Below are 13461 nucleotides of genomic sequence, written 5' to 3'. Positions count from 1 at the left end.
CACAGAGGAGGTGGAGGCAGCTTACTCTCCCCTGTGCAAAGATGGGGTGCCTCTCTGTTCCTTTGTTCTTCCCACACATGTGCACACCCCTTCCCCCAGATGTGAGCTCTGCCTTTGAGTTAGGAAAACCAAAAAGAGGCATTTAATCCTAGCGCCTGCTTGGCTACAGGTCGGGGTCAAAGACCACCTGAGCCCATGGGTGTTATGCAAGAGGCTGTTGTGAAGGGGCCCCAGCCTGCAGCATGCATCAACCCACCTCCCTACTCTCCCTCCAATGCTGACTTTGTACCTCAGGGAGTTGCGAAAACCCCAGGACTACATAAAGCATTCCCTGTCTGGGTGCCCCGCCACTGCCATCAACACTTGGGCTCCAGGACGCTCCAAGGACCAGCACTGTCTGTAAGGGACCCTACTGTGGTGGGCTGGGAACAACTGGGTGCCTAGCCTGCCCGTGCATCAGGGAAGGCTGCATAATGCCCTGGGGACCTATCAGGGCTGTCTTCCTCCCTTCCCCTCTTGTGTGACAGAACCTGTTTCTGATGCTATTCTCTGTTTGCTGTTGCTGCAGGGACGGGATGGCCCACATGGAGAGAGCTCTGCCCTGGCTGCTCCTGCTGGCACTGGCCTTGCTGGGCAGCAGCATGGCAGAGCGGGACTGCCGAGTAAGCAGCTTCAAAGTCAAGGAGAACTTCAACAAGACCAGGGTAAATCTCTCCTGGATCTTTGATGTCTTGCCTGAATCCCCTTCCCAGGCTACAAAATCTGGCATTCAGTAGTGCCAGTGTATTCACATGTTCAAAGTCACAGACTGCAATCCTGAGAAAAAGAAGTGTGTGATGTTGCCCATGTCTCCACAGACACTGGATCCTGATGCATCTGATAAAGGAATACTACAGAAACTGAGGTTTAGCAGACTAGTCTCAAACTGTGTGGTCTGAACAGAAAAGGAGTGTAGTGACCTGCTTGTTGCTATGAAAAATTAATACTCTGGTGTTTTCAGATGTCATTGCAAGGAAAAAACATTTATACATAGATCTGTGAAGATCAGCCAGTTGTTATCCTCTTGCCAACAAATTTTGTGTTGTAAATTCTGGAGAACTGCAGATACAAATGAGATACCAAAAATGTTGATTCTTTCACAAACCCTGGCTGGACTAGCACATATTGGTGGGTTTATGCTGTTGGAACAGCTAAATTTGTTTCTTAGTTACAACTTTGAGGCATGGTGTCAAAGATCTTCATGTCCTCCCCTCTGTCACCTCCCCTAGTTTGTAATGTCTGTTTGTAATGTTTTCCATACTTTTAGGTCTAACGGCAGCCTTTCTTATTTCTTCACAGTACAGTGGCATCTGGTATGCCATGGCAAAAAAAGATCCTGAGGGGCTGTTTCTGCAGGACAACGTAGTAGCCCAGTTCAACGTAGATGGGAATAGACAAATGACTGCCACTGCAAAGGGCAGAGTCAGACTCTTCAAGTAAGTTGTTTGCAATCTTCCTCTTGTTCCATTTCCCTAAGCTTCTGCTTCACCTACTGGTTCTCTAATCCTACCTGCTCTCCCCATGCTAATCACAGAGTCACACTGAATCTGTGCTGTTAGGTTTGAATATGGTGTTTTCTTTCCCTCTGGCTACAGTAACTGGGATGTCTGTGCTGACATGATTGGCTCCTTCACTGACACAGAGGATCCTGCGAAGTTCAGGATGAAGTACTGGGGTGTTGCCTCTTTTCTGCAGAAAGGAAGTGAGTACTTAGCTCTAGAAGATACAGAACTACTTGGGAACTTAGTTATGTTGTATATCCGTGCTGGCAAAGGAAAAAGTAGTGTTGGATTTCGTAAACACACTTAGAACAAGTAGTAACTATCATACAGGAAAGCCTTAATGTGAACAAGGCAATCATTACTTTTATATGGAACAGCCGGTTGGCTTTCTTTAAACAGGTGAAGACCAGGCCTTTGTATATCTTTGTATTTCTTTTGTTTGTTACCCAACCATATAACTGAAGGTCACAGTTTGGAAAGAAATTAAAGGCAGATGAAATAATTTTAAGTCTTGTTTTTGTTCAGGACTCAGTTACCAGGTGCCTCTGTTCTCTCTGAAAAGCCTAATGTCAGACTTGGTCGAGCAGAGAAGAGGATATTGCAATTGTTATTTTGCTTGGTCTCGTGTCTGCAAACATAGAGATTTCTCTGTTTTAAGAAACAAAAAATGATCTAGTATATATATATTAACGGTTTCCTGTCATCTGTCACGCCCTATGCAAAATTAGTTTACTGAGCCAAGCAGAGATTCAGAAATTTGTAGCTCAAGACATTTTCATGGATTGTTTCCTAGAGAAGCATGTGAAATTTGAAAGTGGAGTGCCATTCTCTCCAAAAACACCAGGAATGCTTTGAATGCCAATTGCTCTTAAATTGTTACTGAATGTTCTCACAACATGCTGCTGAATCATGTTTTCATGGATACTTCAGCTTGCTGGCTGACCCCAGATTCTACCTTGCTAAAAACTGTGGTCCCCACCCACAGGGGGGATGGGGAAGGGAACATACAGTGTTGCCTTCACCAGTGCTGAGGAAGTACAAGGGAGGATCTTTTGCTCCAGGAGAGGAAGGCGCAGAGATGATGCTTTTTACTGCAAACACCTAGGATCACTTCTGTTAGCACAGGGTGTCTGTGTGACTAGGTATTTATCAGATTACATAGCTAAATAGTTAAGAATTCTCCTGTAATTGTGTTTTGAGAAGAGGGTTTATGACAGAGCTTGTAGCAAATACACTTCTAACACACATAGAAACTGTATGATAATCTTTTTCCTTAAAAATACAGTTTAAGTAACAGCCCTGGTAGGAAAATAGTTATGGTTTTGAGTAATCTGGCGCAGGACTAGCACGACCAAGAGCACATTTAACTTCTCTCTTAGTTTTTTAAACTAGTTTCTGTCTGACTGTTCCCCTTTTTTGGTTAAAATAAGAAAATTTTATTTGTACTTCATGGTAGCTACTGTAATACACAGTTCTTTTTTGTGTTTGTTGCCACATTTTGTAATTATGTTCAGGCATGGATTTACAAGGCATTTATTAGAATTATTTCATGCTGCTCTTGTTCTGTGCCCACAATAGAGCAGAAGCAGTGGTGCCAACCATCTCCTCCTCTCCATCACTGTCCCTGATAAATACGCTTATTTTCTTTAAAAAAAAAACAACTCCTCCCGAACATGGAATTAAATACTGGACAGTGGAATAAACTAAGAGCTAACCTGTTATCATTCATACTAATTTTCATCATATCATTTTCTTTATAGAGTTATGGGAACCATTTCTTTAGATTTACTAGATTTTACTTGTGTCTCTAACAACTTTACTGCTCTGCTATGGTTTCTTCCAGATGATGATCACTGGGTAGTGGACACGGATTATGATACGTATGCTCTTCATTACTCCTGCCGCCAGCTAAATGAAGATGGCACCTGTGCTGATAGCTATTCCTTTGTGTTCTCCCGGGACCCCAAGGGATTGCCTCCAGAGGCACAGAAGATTGTCAGACAAAGGCAGCTAGACCTCTGCTTGGATAGAAAATACAGAGTTATTGTTCATAATGGTAAGAACATTTTTTTTCTGAAGAATTTTATTTCAGGGTTTAATGACTAAAGCACTGGGAGTGTCTTGTTCATTAAATAGCAAATCCATGAAGTCTTAGTGGCTGTAATTTTGTCTTTTGAAAACTGGAGCTTGTAGTAAGTTATTTCTAACTTCTCTTATCCAAAGGAGAGCTAAGGTCTATAGCTTTTTATGTGACATATCACATCAGCTGAAACAATAATTAGAGGAGTTGTAAAACAATTAAATCAATGTAGTATGAGTAAACATAGTAGGGATAAACTTCATAGTTGCTGTAAAAAGAAGTTGTGTCTCTTTAATCAGAACTCTTTCCCTTTCTCAACAAAATAGTTGTTGAAAAGAATAGAATGTATTTTCAAAAACTTATTTGAAAATTCTTCGTAAAAAGCTTTAAAGGAAAATCAGAAGTCTTCGAAAGGATACCTTATAGCAGACCCTTTCTCACAGATCCAACCCCACAAAGGGTTGTGGAAGAGGGATATATCCCTCATACTGGAATTATGACCCTATCTTGAGACATATATTCAGGCTGAGCTTGCAACACAGGGAAGGATACAGATTAGCTCACTTGTGCTATTAGAAAAGGCCTAATGGTAAATTATCCCACTTTAATCAATGATCTCGAAGACAATGTAATGTACTTACTGATGAAGATTGCACCCAGAGTGAGGCATAGTAAAGAATGAAGAAGACAGATCAGAATCTTTAGGACAAATAAAATCATAGTGTACCTGTCCCTATCCACTGCCTCACATTCTGGAAGACATGATATCTACAGAAGACTTGACTGCTGAATCAGCTGAATGTGAACTCCAAATGTAATGCTGTGGTCAGAAGAGTTAATGTGATTCTTGAATGCATAAACCAAGGATGCAACAGATGAATTTACAGACTCATACGAGAGTCTTGTGCTTGGCATAGGTCTGCTTGCTATGTCACGTTTGATGGTAATTGTAACTGGAAAGGGTACTGAGGATGAATTGGAAGTTCCAAAGAGGAGAGAAAATGATTGAAAGTTTGTAAAATGTGTCCTCTAGTGAGTGCTTCAAAGACCTTGATCTTTTCCTATCAGAAAAAGGTTAAAGGCTGACCTGAGCAAAGTCTATGCTTGCCCACACAAGCAATGGGAATTGGATAATAAAGGACTTACAAACACAGGAATAATAAATTAAAATGGATGGAACTTTAAACTGGACACATTCAGGGCAGAAATAAATAGCCATTTGTTTAACTCCAAAGGTCATTAACCTTTGGAACAGTTTACCAAGAGGTGTTGTATGATCTTCATCACTGAAATCTGAAAATCAAGATTAAAGGCTTTTCTAAATGACATGTTAGAATAAACTGGGATTGACTGAAGGAACTTTTGTGTATATAAAGAAAGTCAGAACAGATGAGCACAGTCAGCTCTTGTGGCTCTATTACCTGTTCATCTGATCTATAAACAGAGAGTAATATATTGCCATGTTGTAAAGTAGGTATGCTGATAACAGGGTGCCTGAAAGATCTGCTAAGGTGGGTGGTGTTCAGAATACTGATTAGTGACCTCAAAAAAGTGTGTGACAACAATGAAAATAGAACTTTTGTCTTGAATGAGAATTTGCAAACAACACAAAAGAAAGTTGAAATTTAAGGCAGCCAGAGACATCATAAATGCAAATGAAATTGGCTTTTGCAAGTGATGTGTATGATTGCATAGAACAGAAAAGAAGCAGTGCACTATATAAATTGATGATACGTTCTTGTTTTCAATGCTGCATTCAGTGCTCTTCAAATGAAGTACAGCAAAATTAAAAATTTCTAAAGATGAGAAAACAAAATAATGAGATGATTATGGATGTTTTTGTATTAAATCTAAGATAAAGTGTAGATATACAGCTGTTGTGCTGTGACTTTGAGTGGCTTGTGTTACGGTGGTTCCTTGCATTTCTGTCAAACCCAGAGAAAGTACTATCCTGCTGTAAACTCAGGATATCGAGCTAGTCTAAGTACTGGTCTGATTCAGCATGAGGGAATCTGTGTTTCTATTATTTCTACGCTATATGAGTCTTGCAAGGCAATAAATGTATTGTCAATCTTTGCAAGAAAGTATAAACCAATAAGAAAAATTGGATATATTAATTTATTCATAATTTGTGGTATAACCTTTTCAAATATCTCAGAACTTGTATATAGTAGAATGTTTGTGGTTTTTCACAGAATATAGACTCAATAGTGTAATTTGAAAATAAAAGCTAAAAATATATTTTGAAAGTTCAGCTTTAAATATTCTTTGGCTTCCTAACCTTAGTTTAAAAGCTGATCATGCTGTCTCTAGTTTATTATAGAAAAATGTACCAAGTTGCACTGACTGCTGCATTCTTTGTCTGCTATCCTAATTTATATTTAGATGTTAGGTGTTGAGTGCAGTGTCTGATAAGACTGTGAGTTCCATAATGTTTGTAAATGAAAAAATAATATCCTGGGTCCTTAATACTGTATGCTTTTTACTGAGGATTGTGCCAGGGTTTATCTTTATGAGCCCAGCACCAAAGTATAAAAGAAACTTAAAGCCAGCAGTTTGCATTTTCCCCTTACTGTGACCAGGACCTGTAATTACCACAGTGTTAGTTGATTCTGAATTTTCCAGCATCGTTAAGCCAAAGTTCCTGCAAAGCAAGTACATTTAGCAATGAGAGAATGATTGTGAGCTAAATTGAAGAAAACATTTATTGAAAGCTTTATATCAGAAACGCTTACACAAGTCACTTAATTCCTTATGTGTGGATTGGAAGCGTTGCTACTTTAGTTTTAATTCTGCTACTAAGAGCTACTGAATTAGTAGCAAAAAAAAGCCAACTTCAGTTTTCTGTACTGATTTACATTCCGTTGTCATTGTGGTAAAATTCTGACTAACATTAATAGATGCTGCAAGAATAGGCTTGTATCTGTTCCCAGTTGTGCATACTCTGCCTGTCTTGAAGGTTAATTTATTTCCCAAAGATTTTTCATTAGCTTTTAAAATTAATTCTGTACTCAAAAATTAAGTTCCCCAAAAAAACTTATAGATGTACAAAACTTACCTTGATGGAAAAAAAAAAAAAATCTAAAATATCTGTTCTTTGTATACTGGCTCTTTAAGGCAAAAGAGAGGCCTAAGAAATTACGAGTTTTTTGGCTGTAACTTACATTGCATTTCTGATCATAGCTCCTTTCCAAATATGGATCAGGCTATGATACTCTTAGTCTCTCAGAGTAATAGCTCAAGTTGCTTTAAGTTACGCAATGTGAGCATGGATATCACAATAGGACTACTTGTAAATACAATATGATGTCGTGTTAGTAGAGCTGAAAGCTGAATCTGCTGTTAGCATTTGCTAGAAGCAAAAACTTTTAATTAAATATATTCCTTCAGCTAATTTACTATTGCTGTTAGAAGTTTTGGAGGTCAAGAGATTCTTATTTTCTTGAAAGACATTCTTAAATTAATAGTTTTTTAAAGGCAAATAATTTGAAGGTTGTTAAAGTACATAAATAACTTTTATCACTGATCTATCCAGTACCTTGTTTGCCAAAGTATTAAGATGCTTACGACAGGTGTAACAGATTAGATTAATTCCTGTTTTGTACCGAGTTGAAAATTCTTTGGCATTATAAACTGCAGAGCAAGGTATTGGCATTATCATTACAAGCAATTGACTGTTGGACTCAAGAGAATTTTAAAGAAATTAGATATCTAAGCATTTTAAATTTGGTAAAAGTTTTTATATTTTAAGTGGTTGGAAAACAGAATTTTGTTTATTGTGTGTTTCAGGATTTTGCTCTTAAGGAGATCCCAAACTATGGAAAGAAACCATGTAACAGCACCATGGATGTAAAGTTAACACATTGATCAGGTGTTCTCTTGAAAACCTTTTAAACAGCTTCACTAGATTTTGAGTATATTTATCTGAGCTGGGTAGTTCACCTTGTTAATAAACCAATGAAACATTTTAATAAACTTGGATTACAGGGGATGCAAATTGTTTGTATGCACATCTGTATATATGTAGACATTGGTTTTATTAGTAAACTGTTATCTTAATGCACTATTTTGAATTGGTGACATAATTAATTTAATCTTTCTTTTTTTTAGTGGTTTCAATTTCTGACTAAAAGAGTTTTAATTAAAAAAAAAATATATATATGTATCTGCTTTCTAAAACTTTTAATTTCTTTTTAAATACAATGTCATCTTTTTTCTAAGAAATACTGGAATCATTCCCGATAGCATTTTAGAAAGGAGGAAGGAATTTCAGTGACCCTGTATATCACTGATTAACTTTATTAAGACATAAAAATATAGATCTTTTTTAAAGAGCTTTTTAGACACAACAAGTAAACATTTATTTATTTATTCTTTATTTATAAATTAACATGCATTATGTCCATATTTTTAATTTGAGATGGAACCAAATTGGTCATTCACTTGGTGATAATACATGTTTATCATCTTGTTCCTTAACAAAATTGGTTAGCCTGCCTAAACCTATGTTCAGGCAGTCAGTTATCTAAATATGTAATCACGTACCTTTTTCAAATGGGATTAAAAAAAAAGAGCAGATACTTCCTGAGGTTATATATTTTCACTAGAAAGTTGATCTCTCTTACTCAGTAGAAAATAAGAGTAAAAATGGATCAGGTGCCCTCTTGATACAGACTCACTATAACTTCATCACAATTAATGACATTTTTGCCAACTAAAAACATACCCTCATATATATTAATTCATCGGGTAAGTACTTATTTCAACTATTTTACATTCACCAAGTTCACTGCCATATTCTATTTATTTCAGTGTAATTGGAGAATTCAATCCATTGGATTAAATTGTCCAAATGTTACTGAGGCAAAGCAGTGAATTCAAGTGAATTTTACATCCAGGAATTAAAAATACAGATTTAGCTTTTTTTTTTTTTCCTTCTCTGGCATATAATACTATAAATTAGTGACCTATTCAACATTGAATAGTGTAGACATTAACATCTAAAGTGTGGCACAGCTCAAACTTAAAAAAATTATCTGGCAATGAAAAACAACTTTGGTTCTTCACGTTTACTTCTTCTTGCAGTGGTTTCTGTACCAGTCCCATGCCTTACAGGGTTCCCTGTACAACAGAGAATTTCCTGACATTTACGTCTGAAATGGGCAATATTATACAAAATTGGATTGACAGCAGAGTTGGCAAAAGTGAATAACATTATCCAGAAGAAAACTGATGGAAAAATATTTAAATCTTGCTTGTAGTTCTGGACTAAAATTAAAAGAATAATTATGATAATTGGGCTCCACATGATGAAGAAAGAGATCATCAACACAAAAAGGGCTCGGAACAGTTTGTAGTCGTGCTGGGAAACACGAATATGATGATTTTCTGAGTAGGCCAAGCCAGCTTTTAAATTCCTTCTTGATGCTTTTGTAATCTGCAGTAAAAGGGATGAAAGTAACTTTAATTGAAACCTAGAAGTAACACATTCATACAAGTGCAAGAGTAAATCTTGGTACATCATGTTTCTGTTTTGAAAAGTGACTGCAAAAAAGGCATCGCAGAATTCCATTTTTACTTTTTGTCAATGGTTCCATGTCAAACATTCTCACTTTATTAGCTTTTTTTTTTTTTTCTCTCAGCTGTCAACTCACCTCAATATTAATCAAGCTGGTTGTCCTCCTCGTGGCTCTCCACCAGCCATAAATACTTTTCAGCATAAAACAGGGCTTTAATTACTCATGAAATCCTATTAACTTCAAATTATGACCTCATTTGTTCTATCTAAATAAACCCATTGATTTTTTTCACAAATGAAAATTGGAACATAGTTAACAATCCTTTTGATGTGCAAGAAGGAACGCAATCCAATTCTCTTATGGCCATGCTGCTATTATAAAGTAGGTATTAGAAGGAGCATGAATTTATTACCGTAACTAAATCATTATATGTTTTAAATTTGAATGGGATTTGATGTTAAATTTTGTGTAAACTTTTACTTTTTCGGTCAGTAATCAGAATTGCTTTCTATGAACTAACCTGAAATTTTACGGATCCTTTTGTCACTTTGAAAATCTGTGTCTTGTAAAAATACTGCCTGATGTAATAAACAAATTATGACTAGTTTGGGAATCTAGTATTCATGGGTGTGAATCATCTGTCATTAGGTAGAATACTGAATCCAAGTGGCTTGCGGGAAACTCTAAAACTCATGCTCTACATCCCTGTCTTCACTGAAGCTGGCATAGCACAGTAAGTCTATTACATTCACATATGTGATGCAAGTAAAATAAAACTGAAATATTTAGCAAACAAACATTTAGGCTAAATAACTGACATGCCATTTTACCCCCTACATGGGTAAAGCGGGGGTATTTTCAAAAGCCTGGATCAATTTGGTGTCTTAAGTAGGGAAGTCAAAAGGCATTAGACTCTTCCTAATGCTTTTATATGTGACATTTCTCTTTAGCAATGACTAAAGGAAGGATAATGCTAATACTAGTAATACTTAATATCTTCCTGGTTCAGGTAAGGATGAAAATGGTTATATGTATATTGAGTAATTTGTAATTCTTTCTGCAGTTTTCTGAATTTGTCACAGACATACATGGCCTAGGATAAACATTCATTAAGAATGTAGACATCTACCAAAGATTTCAACAGAACATAGGTGTGTAAATCAAAACCTGTGATCCAAAAATGGGCTTCTCAGCAGCTGCTGAGCCTGAGAAGGGGACAGTCTCATCAGCTGCTTCCCCAATTTAAAAGTGGCAGAGAGTTCTGATGTTCTGAATATGTAAAACTATTCCAGCCTGATGATCTTCTGATGCACCCATTTGGAATCCAGAAACTAAGCTAACTCCTCCAAGCAATCCGATCCAAGAGCTGTTCCCAGAGAGCACCTAACCTGCCTTAGTAAGAATGAAAGATTCATAAAGTACAAAGGACTAACACCCACTGCCAATAAAAAAGTGGGAAGACCAAGTTCTGTACCCTCTGCTCACACTCCACTGTTCAAAACAGCTACACAATGTCCTCATGCATTGGGTTTATGTGGTGGGGTTTTGGTAGTGTGGGAGGGACTACAGAGATGGCTCCTGTGAGAAGCTGCTAGAAGCTTCCCACGTCAGACCCACCTCTGGCCTAGGGCAAGACAATCAGCACCTCTGTTACACGTTTAACAGGGGCGCAGTGCATGGAGCGGTGGTGCAGCCCCAGCCCTGGGCAGGGCCCAGCCACAGCCACAGCCTCAGCCCCAACCCCGGTCCCAGGCAGGGCCCAGCTGGCCCAGACCCAGCCCAAGAGCCAGGGGCTTTTGAGGAGCCAACAAAAGTACCTGCAGCAGAGAGAGGAGTGGTGTGTGAGAGAAACAACAAGTTCTAGCCTCTTATCTAAGTCTTGCCTGAGAGGGGGAACAGTGCAAAACCAAATAAATTAATTACAAACCATAACTTCTGTCATTTTTGCCAGAGTTCTGGAGAGTGTTACACAAAAATAATACTCTTGTTTCAGATTAAATTGTAAAGTATACATTTGTAGAGTACATCTGTTAACAAATCTGAGGTCTTGTATCTGTAGTGAATCATCATCATCATCATAGATGCTGTGTTATTTGAATACATAAATGCTTTGAACTGCTTCCAGTAACACTGAGCATTGTACTCTGTGTGCACTGGCATCATGGAGTGTTCTCACAAAGTGAGAGTGAATCTGTTCTTGGGAATGACTCAGGGATTAAGACATTCTCCAGCTGAGTTCCGGTTGCTTCCTGGAACTCTGTGTGAGAAAGAAGATTCAATTATAACAGATGGGATCCTGCTATGGGCCTCATGCCTTTTTCAGTTCAGGAGAAACGGTAATGCATCTTATAGCATCTGTGTTACCAGCTTGGGAGAGAAATGTGAGCATGGCAGCACGGGGCTGTTTTGATCCAGTATTCCAAACACTTTTTTGGGCTTCTGGCTCCCTATGTGCTATTGTGTTTTCTAAGTCTCTAAGGACAAGAGGAACACCATAATTCCTGTCCTGGTTTCTGATCAAGGACGGTGGCATTCCTTGGCCTGTAGTTCTTTCAAAGGGCTGACTCCCCACTGGGTTACTGTGTGTTCTTTGCCTACAGCAAGTATGAGGTTGCAAAGGCAAGTGCTTTACTTCACTAGAAGAGGTCCACCTGATGTATTTACCTCAATGTTATAGTGAGCTTATGGACTGTACAGAAACTAACAGCTGATTATTTTGACTATGAGTTTAAGCCTGATCAATAGGCAAGTACATGTAGAGCCCAGATTCTAGTCCTGGGTTCATCAAAACATCTGTGTGCAGCTCTGGTGCACATACCCACAGCCCGTTGGTGCTCAGCATTTCAGCAGTTAATTTCCTGCTCAATAACCTGTGTATTTTGAGGTTCCTTTCCAAAACCTATGATTTTCCTTATACATAGTATGAAAAGATTAATTACCTAATACAGGAATCAAGAATCTTTTGGGGGCAGCTGCTAAAAACTATGCAGTGCCTAGTTTGAAGATTTCTAGCCCTTTCTCACTCTGTTTCTGGAAGAGGAAGGGGTATTACATCTGATGTTTTAGAAGGAATTTAGGTAACTATTATCATGCTTGCTAGATAGATTAAAACTCTGTGGTACCTGGTGTCTCAGCCTATACTTCAGCAGTTAAACAACATCCACTCAGAAAGCAAGTGGAAGCAGAGTGTTTAATTTACAGTTTTTGTTTGCAAGGTTTGCAATTATGGAGGAATAAGTGTATTCTAACGAGATCTATCTACTAAAAAATACATGCAGAAAACCTGTAGATCTGAAAGGGGATTGATTTTTTTATAGCCCTGTCACTCTTTGCTTTCTTACAAATCCCTTGTGACTCTGGAGTTTATGCTCAAGGAAAGCAAAATCTAGTTTTTAGTTATTGCAAATGCCTGACTCTTTTAGCGTTTAGGAGATTGACAGTCTTTAAATATGAACAGCACATAAATGGATAAGTGTATTAAATACTGTATAGAAATTGAGACTGACTTTGTGTTGGGTTTCTGGTAATGTGCTGTTCAAGCACATTCCTATTGCAATGTACAGGCTATTATGTACAGGTGAAGTGCCTTGTTTTACATCACACACTTAACATTTACTGAGCAAATGATGTCTATTCCCTTAAGGTGTATTTCTGTTCAGTGACAACATGTTGATGCCTAGTGAGTTACTGCTTACTTCTCTTTGTTCTGTAACAAAATTTAAAGGAAAAACATACCTGCAAGATTTTGGAGTAACTGATGACGATGACAAATCCTGGTATTAGAAAGAAAACAATGGCAAAGATCACATCCCAAACTATTTCTCCCTCAGTGCTGGGCCAAACCAAGGTGCAAATCTGAAGCTCCTGTTTACAAAGAACATAGAAAATTAACATTTTACAGTTATTTTTACTACGAAGTTGTCCTTATCTCCCTCTATGCCTACTGAGAAAAAGGCTGCAGACTAAACCAAGTCTGTGAAAACTTTCCACTCAAAAAGAGCCATTCATTTAATGTACCACTTCACGGTTTTAAAAGCCCAGTTACAGAGGGGTTGACCACAATCTAAATATTGCCATAAATTTCATATCAAATGCAAATAGCAACTTTAAAAATGGAACTTACAGACTTTATACTTAATCGTGTATTTCAGTGTCATGTTGGGGGTATTTTTGTAGGCATTTCAAAATATCACGAAGAAAAATCTGTGCATGGCCATTTTGTAGAGAGGCTCCTGGGCACCTCTCCCAGGCCGTGTGCTGAAAAGGGGATTTTCCAGCCGCACTGGGGAATGCAAAAAAAATCCCAGCCGATGCGCATTTC

General features: G+C 37.9%; 2 protein-coding genes across 2 annotated transcripts; one reads left to right on the top strand and one right to left on the bottom strand.

Annotated features, from left to right (window-relative positions):
* The first annotated feature begins 359 nt into the window (after positions 1–359).
* Positions 360–7612, top strand: RBP4 (retinol binding protein 4, plasma). Its single transcript, XM_010081802.1, has 6 exons — positions 360–399; positions 569–704; positions 1339–1475; positions 1635–1741; positions 3385–3597; positions 7411–7612. Exons 2-6 carry the CDS (start codon positions 576–578, stop codon positions 7422–7424), a joined length of 600 nt encoding a protein of 199 aa, XP_010080104.1. The 5' UTR covers positions 360–399; positions 569–575; the 3' UTR covers positions 7425–7612.
* Positions 7613–8592: 980 nt separating this feature from the next.
* FFAR4 (free fatty acid receptor 4) lies at positions 8593–13004 on the bottom strand (the record flags this gene model as incomplete). Its single annotated transcript, XM_010081801.1, has 2 exons — positions 8593–9058; positions 12876–13004. Coding segments are annotated over 2 exons (534 nt in total), but the record flags the coding sequence as incomplete, so codon positions are not given.
* Positions 13005–13461: the final 457 nt, after the last annotated feature.

Source organism: Pterocles gutturalis, unplaced genomic scaffold (genome assembly GCF_000699245.1).
Source record: "Pterocles gutturalis isolate BGI_N339 unplaced genomic scaffold, ASM69924v1 scaffold53419, whole genome shotgun sequence".
Taxonomy (NCBI): domain Eukaryota; kingdom Metazoa; phylum Chordata; class Aves; order Pterocliformes; family Pteroclidae; genus Pterocles; species Pterocles gutturalis.
The sequence above is the reverse complement of the archived record's forward strand: the minus strand, read 5'-3'. Positions and strand labels throughout refer to the sequence as shown.

Excerpts from the sequence above, each read along its gene's own strand:
- RBP4 (XM_010081802.1), top strand. The coding sequence starts at position 576 with ATGGCCCACATGGAGAGAGCTCTGCCCTGGCTGCTCCTGCTGGCACTG. Across the intron at positions 705-1,338 it reads AGAACTTCAACAAGACCAGG|TACAGTGGCATCTGGTATGC; the intron begins GTAAATCTCTCC and ends ATTTCTTCACAG. Across the intron at positions 1,742-3,384 it reads CTCTTTTCTGCAGAAAGGAA|ATGATGATCACTGGGTAGTG; the intron begins GTGAGTACTTAG and ends GGTTTCTTCCAG.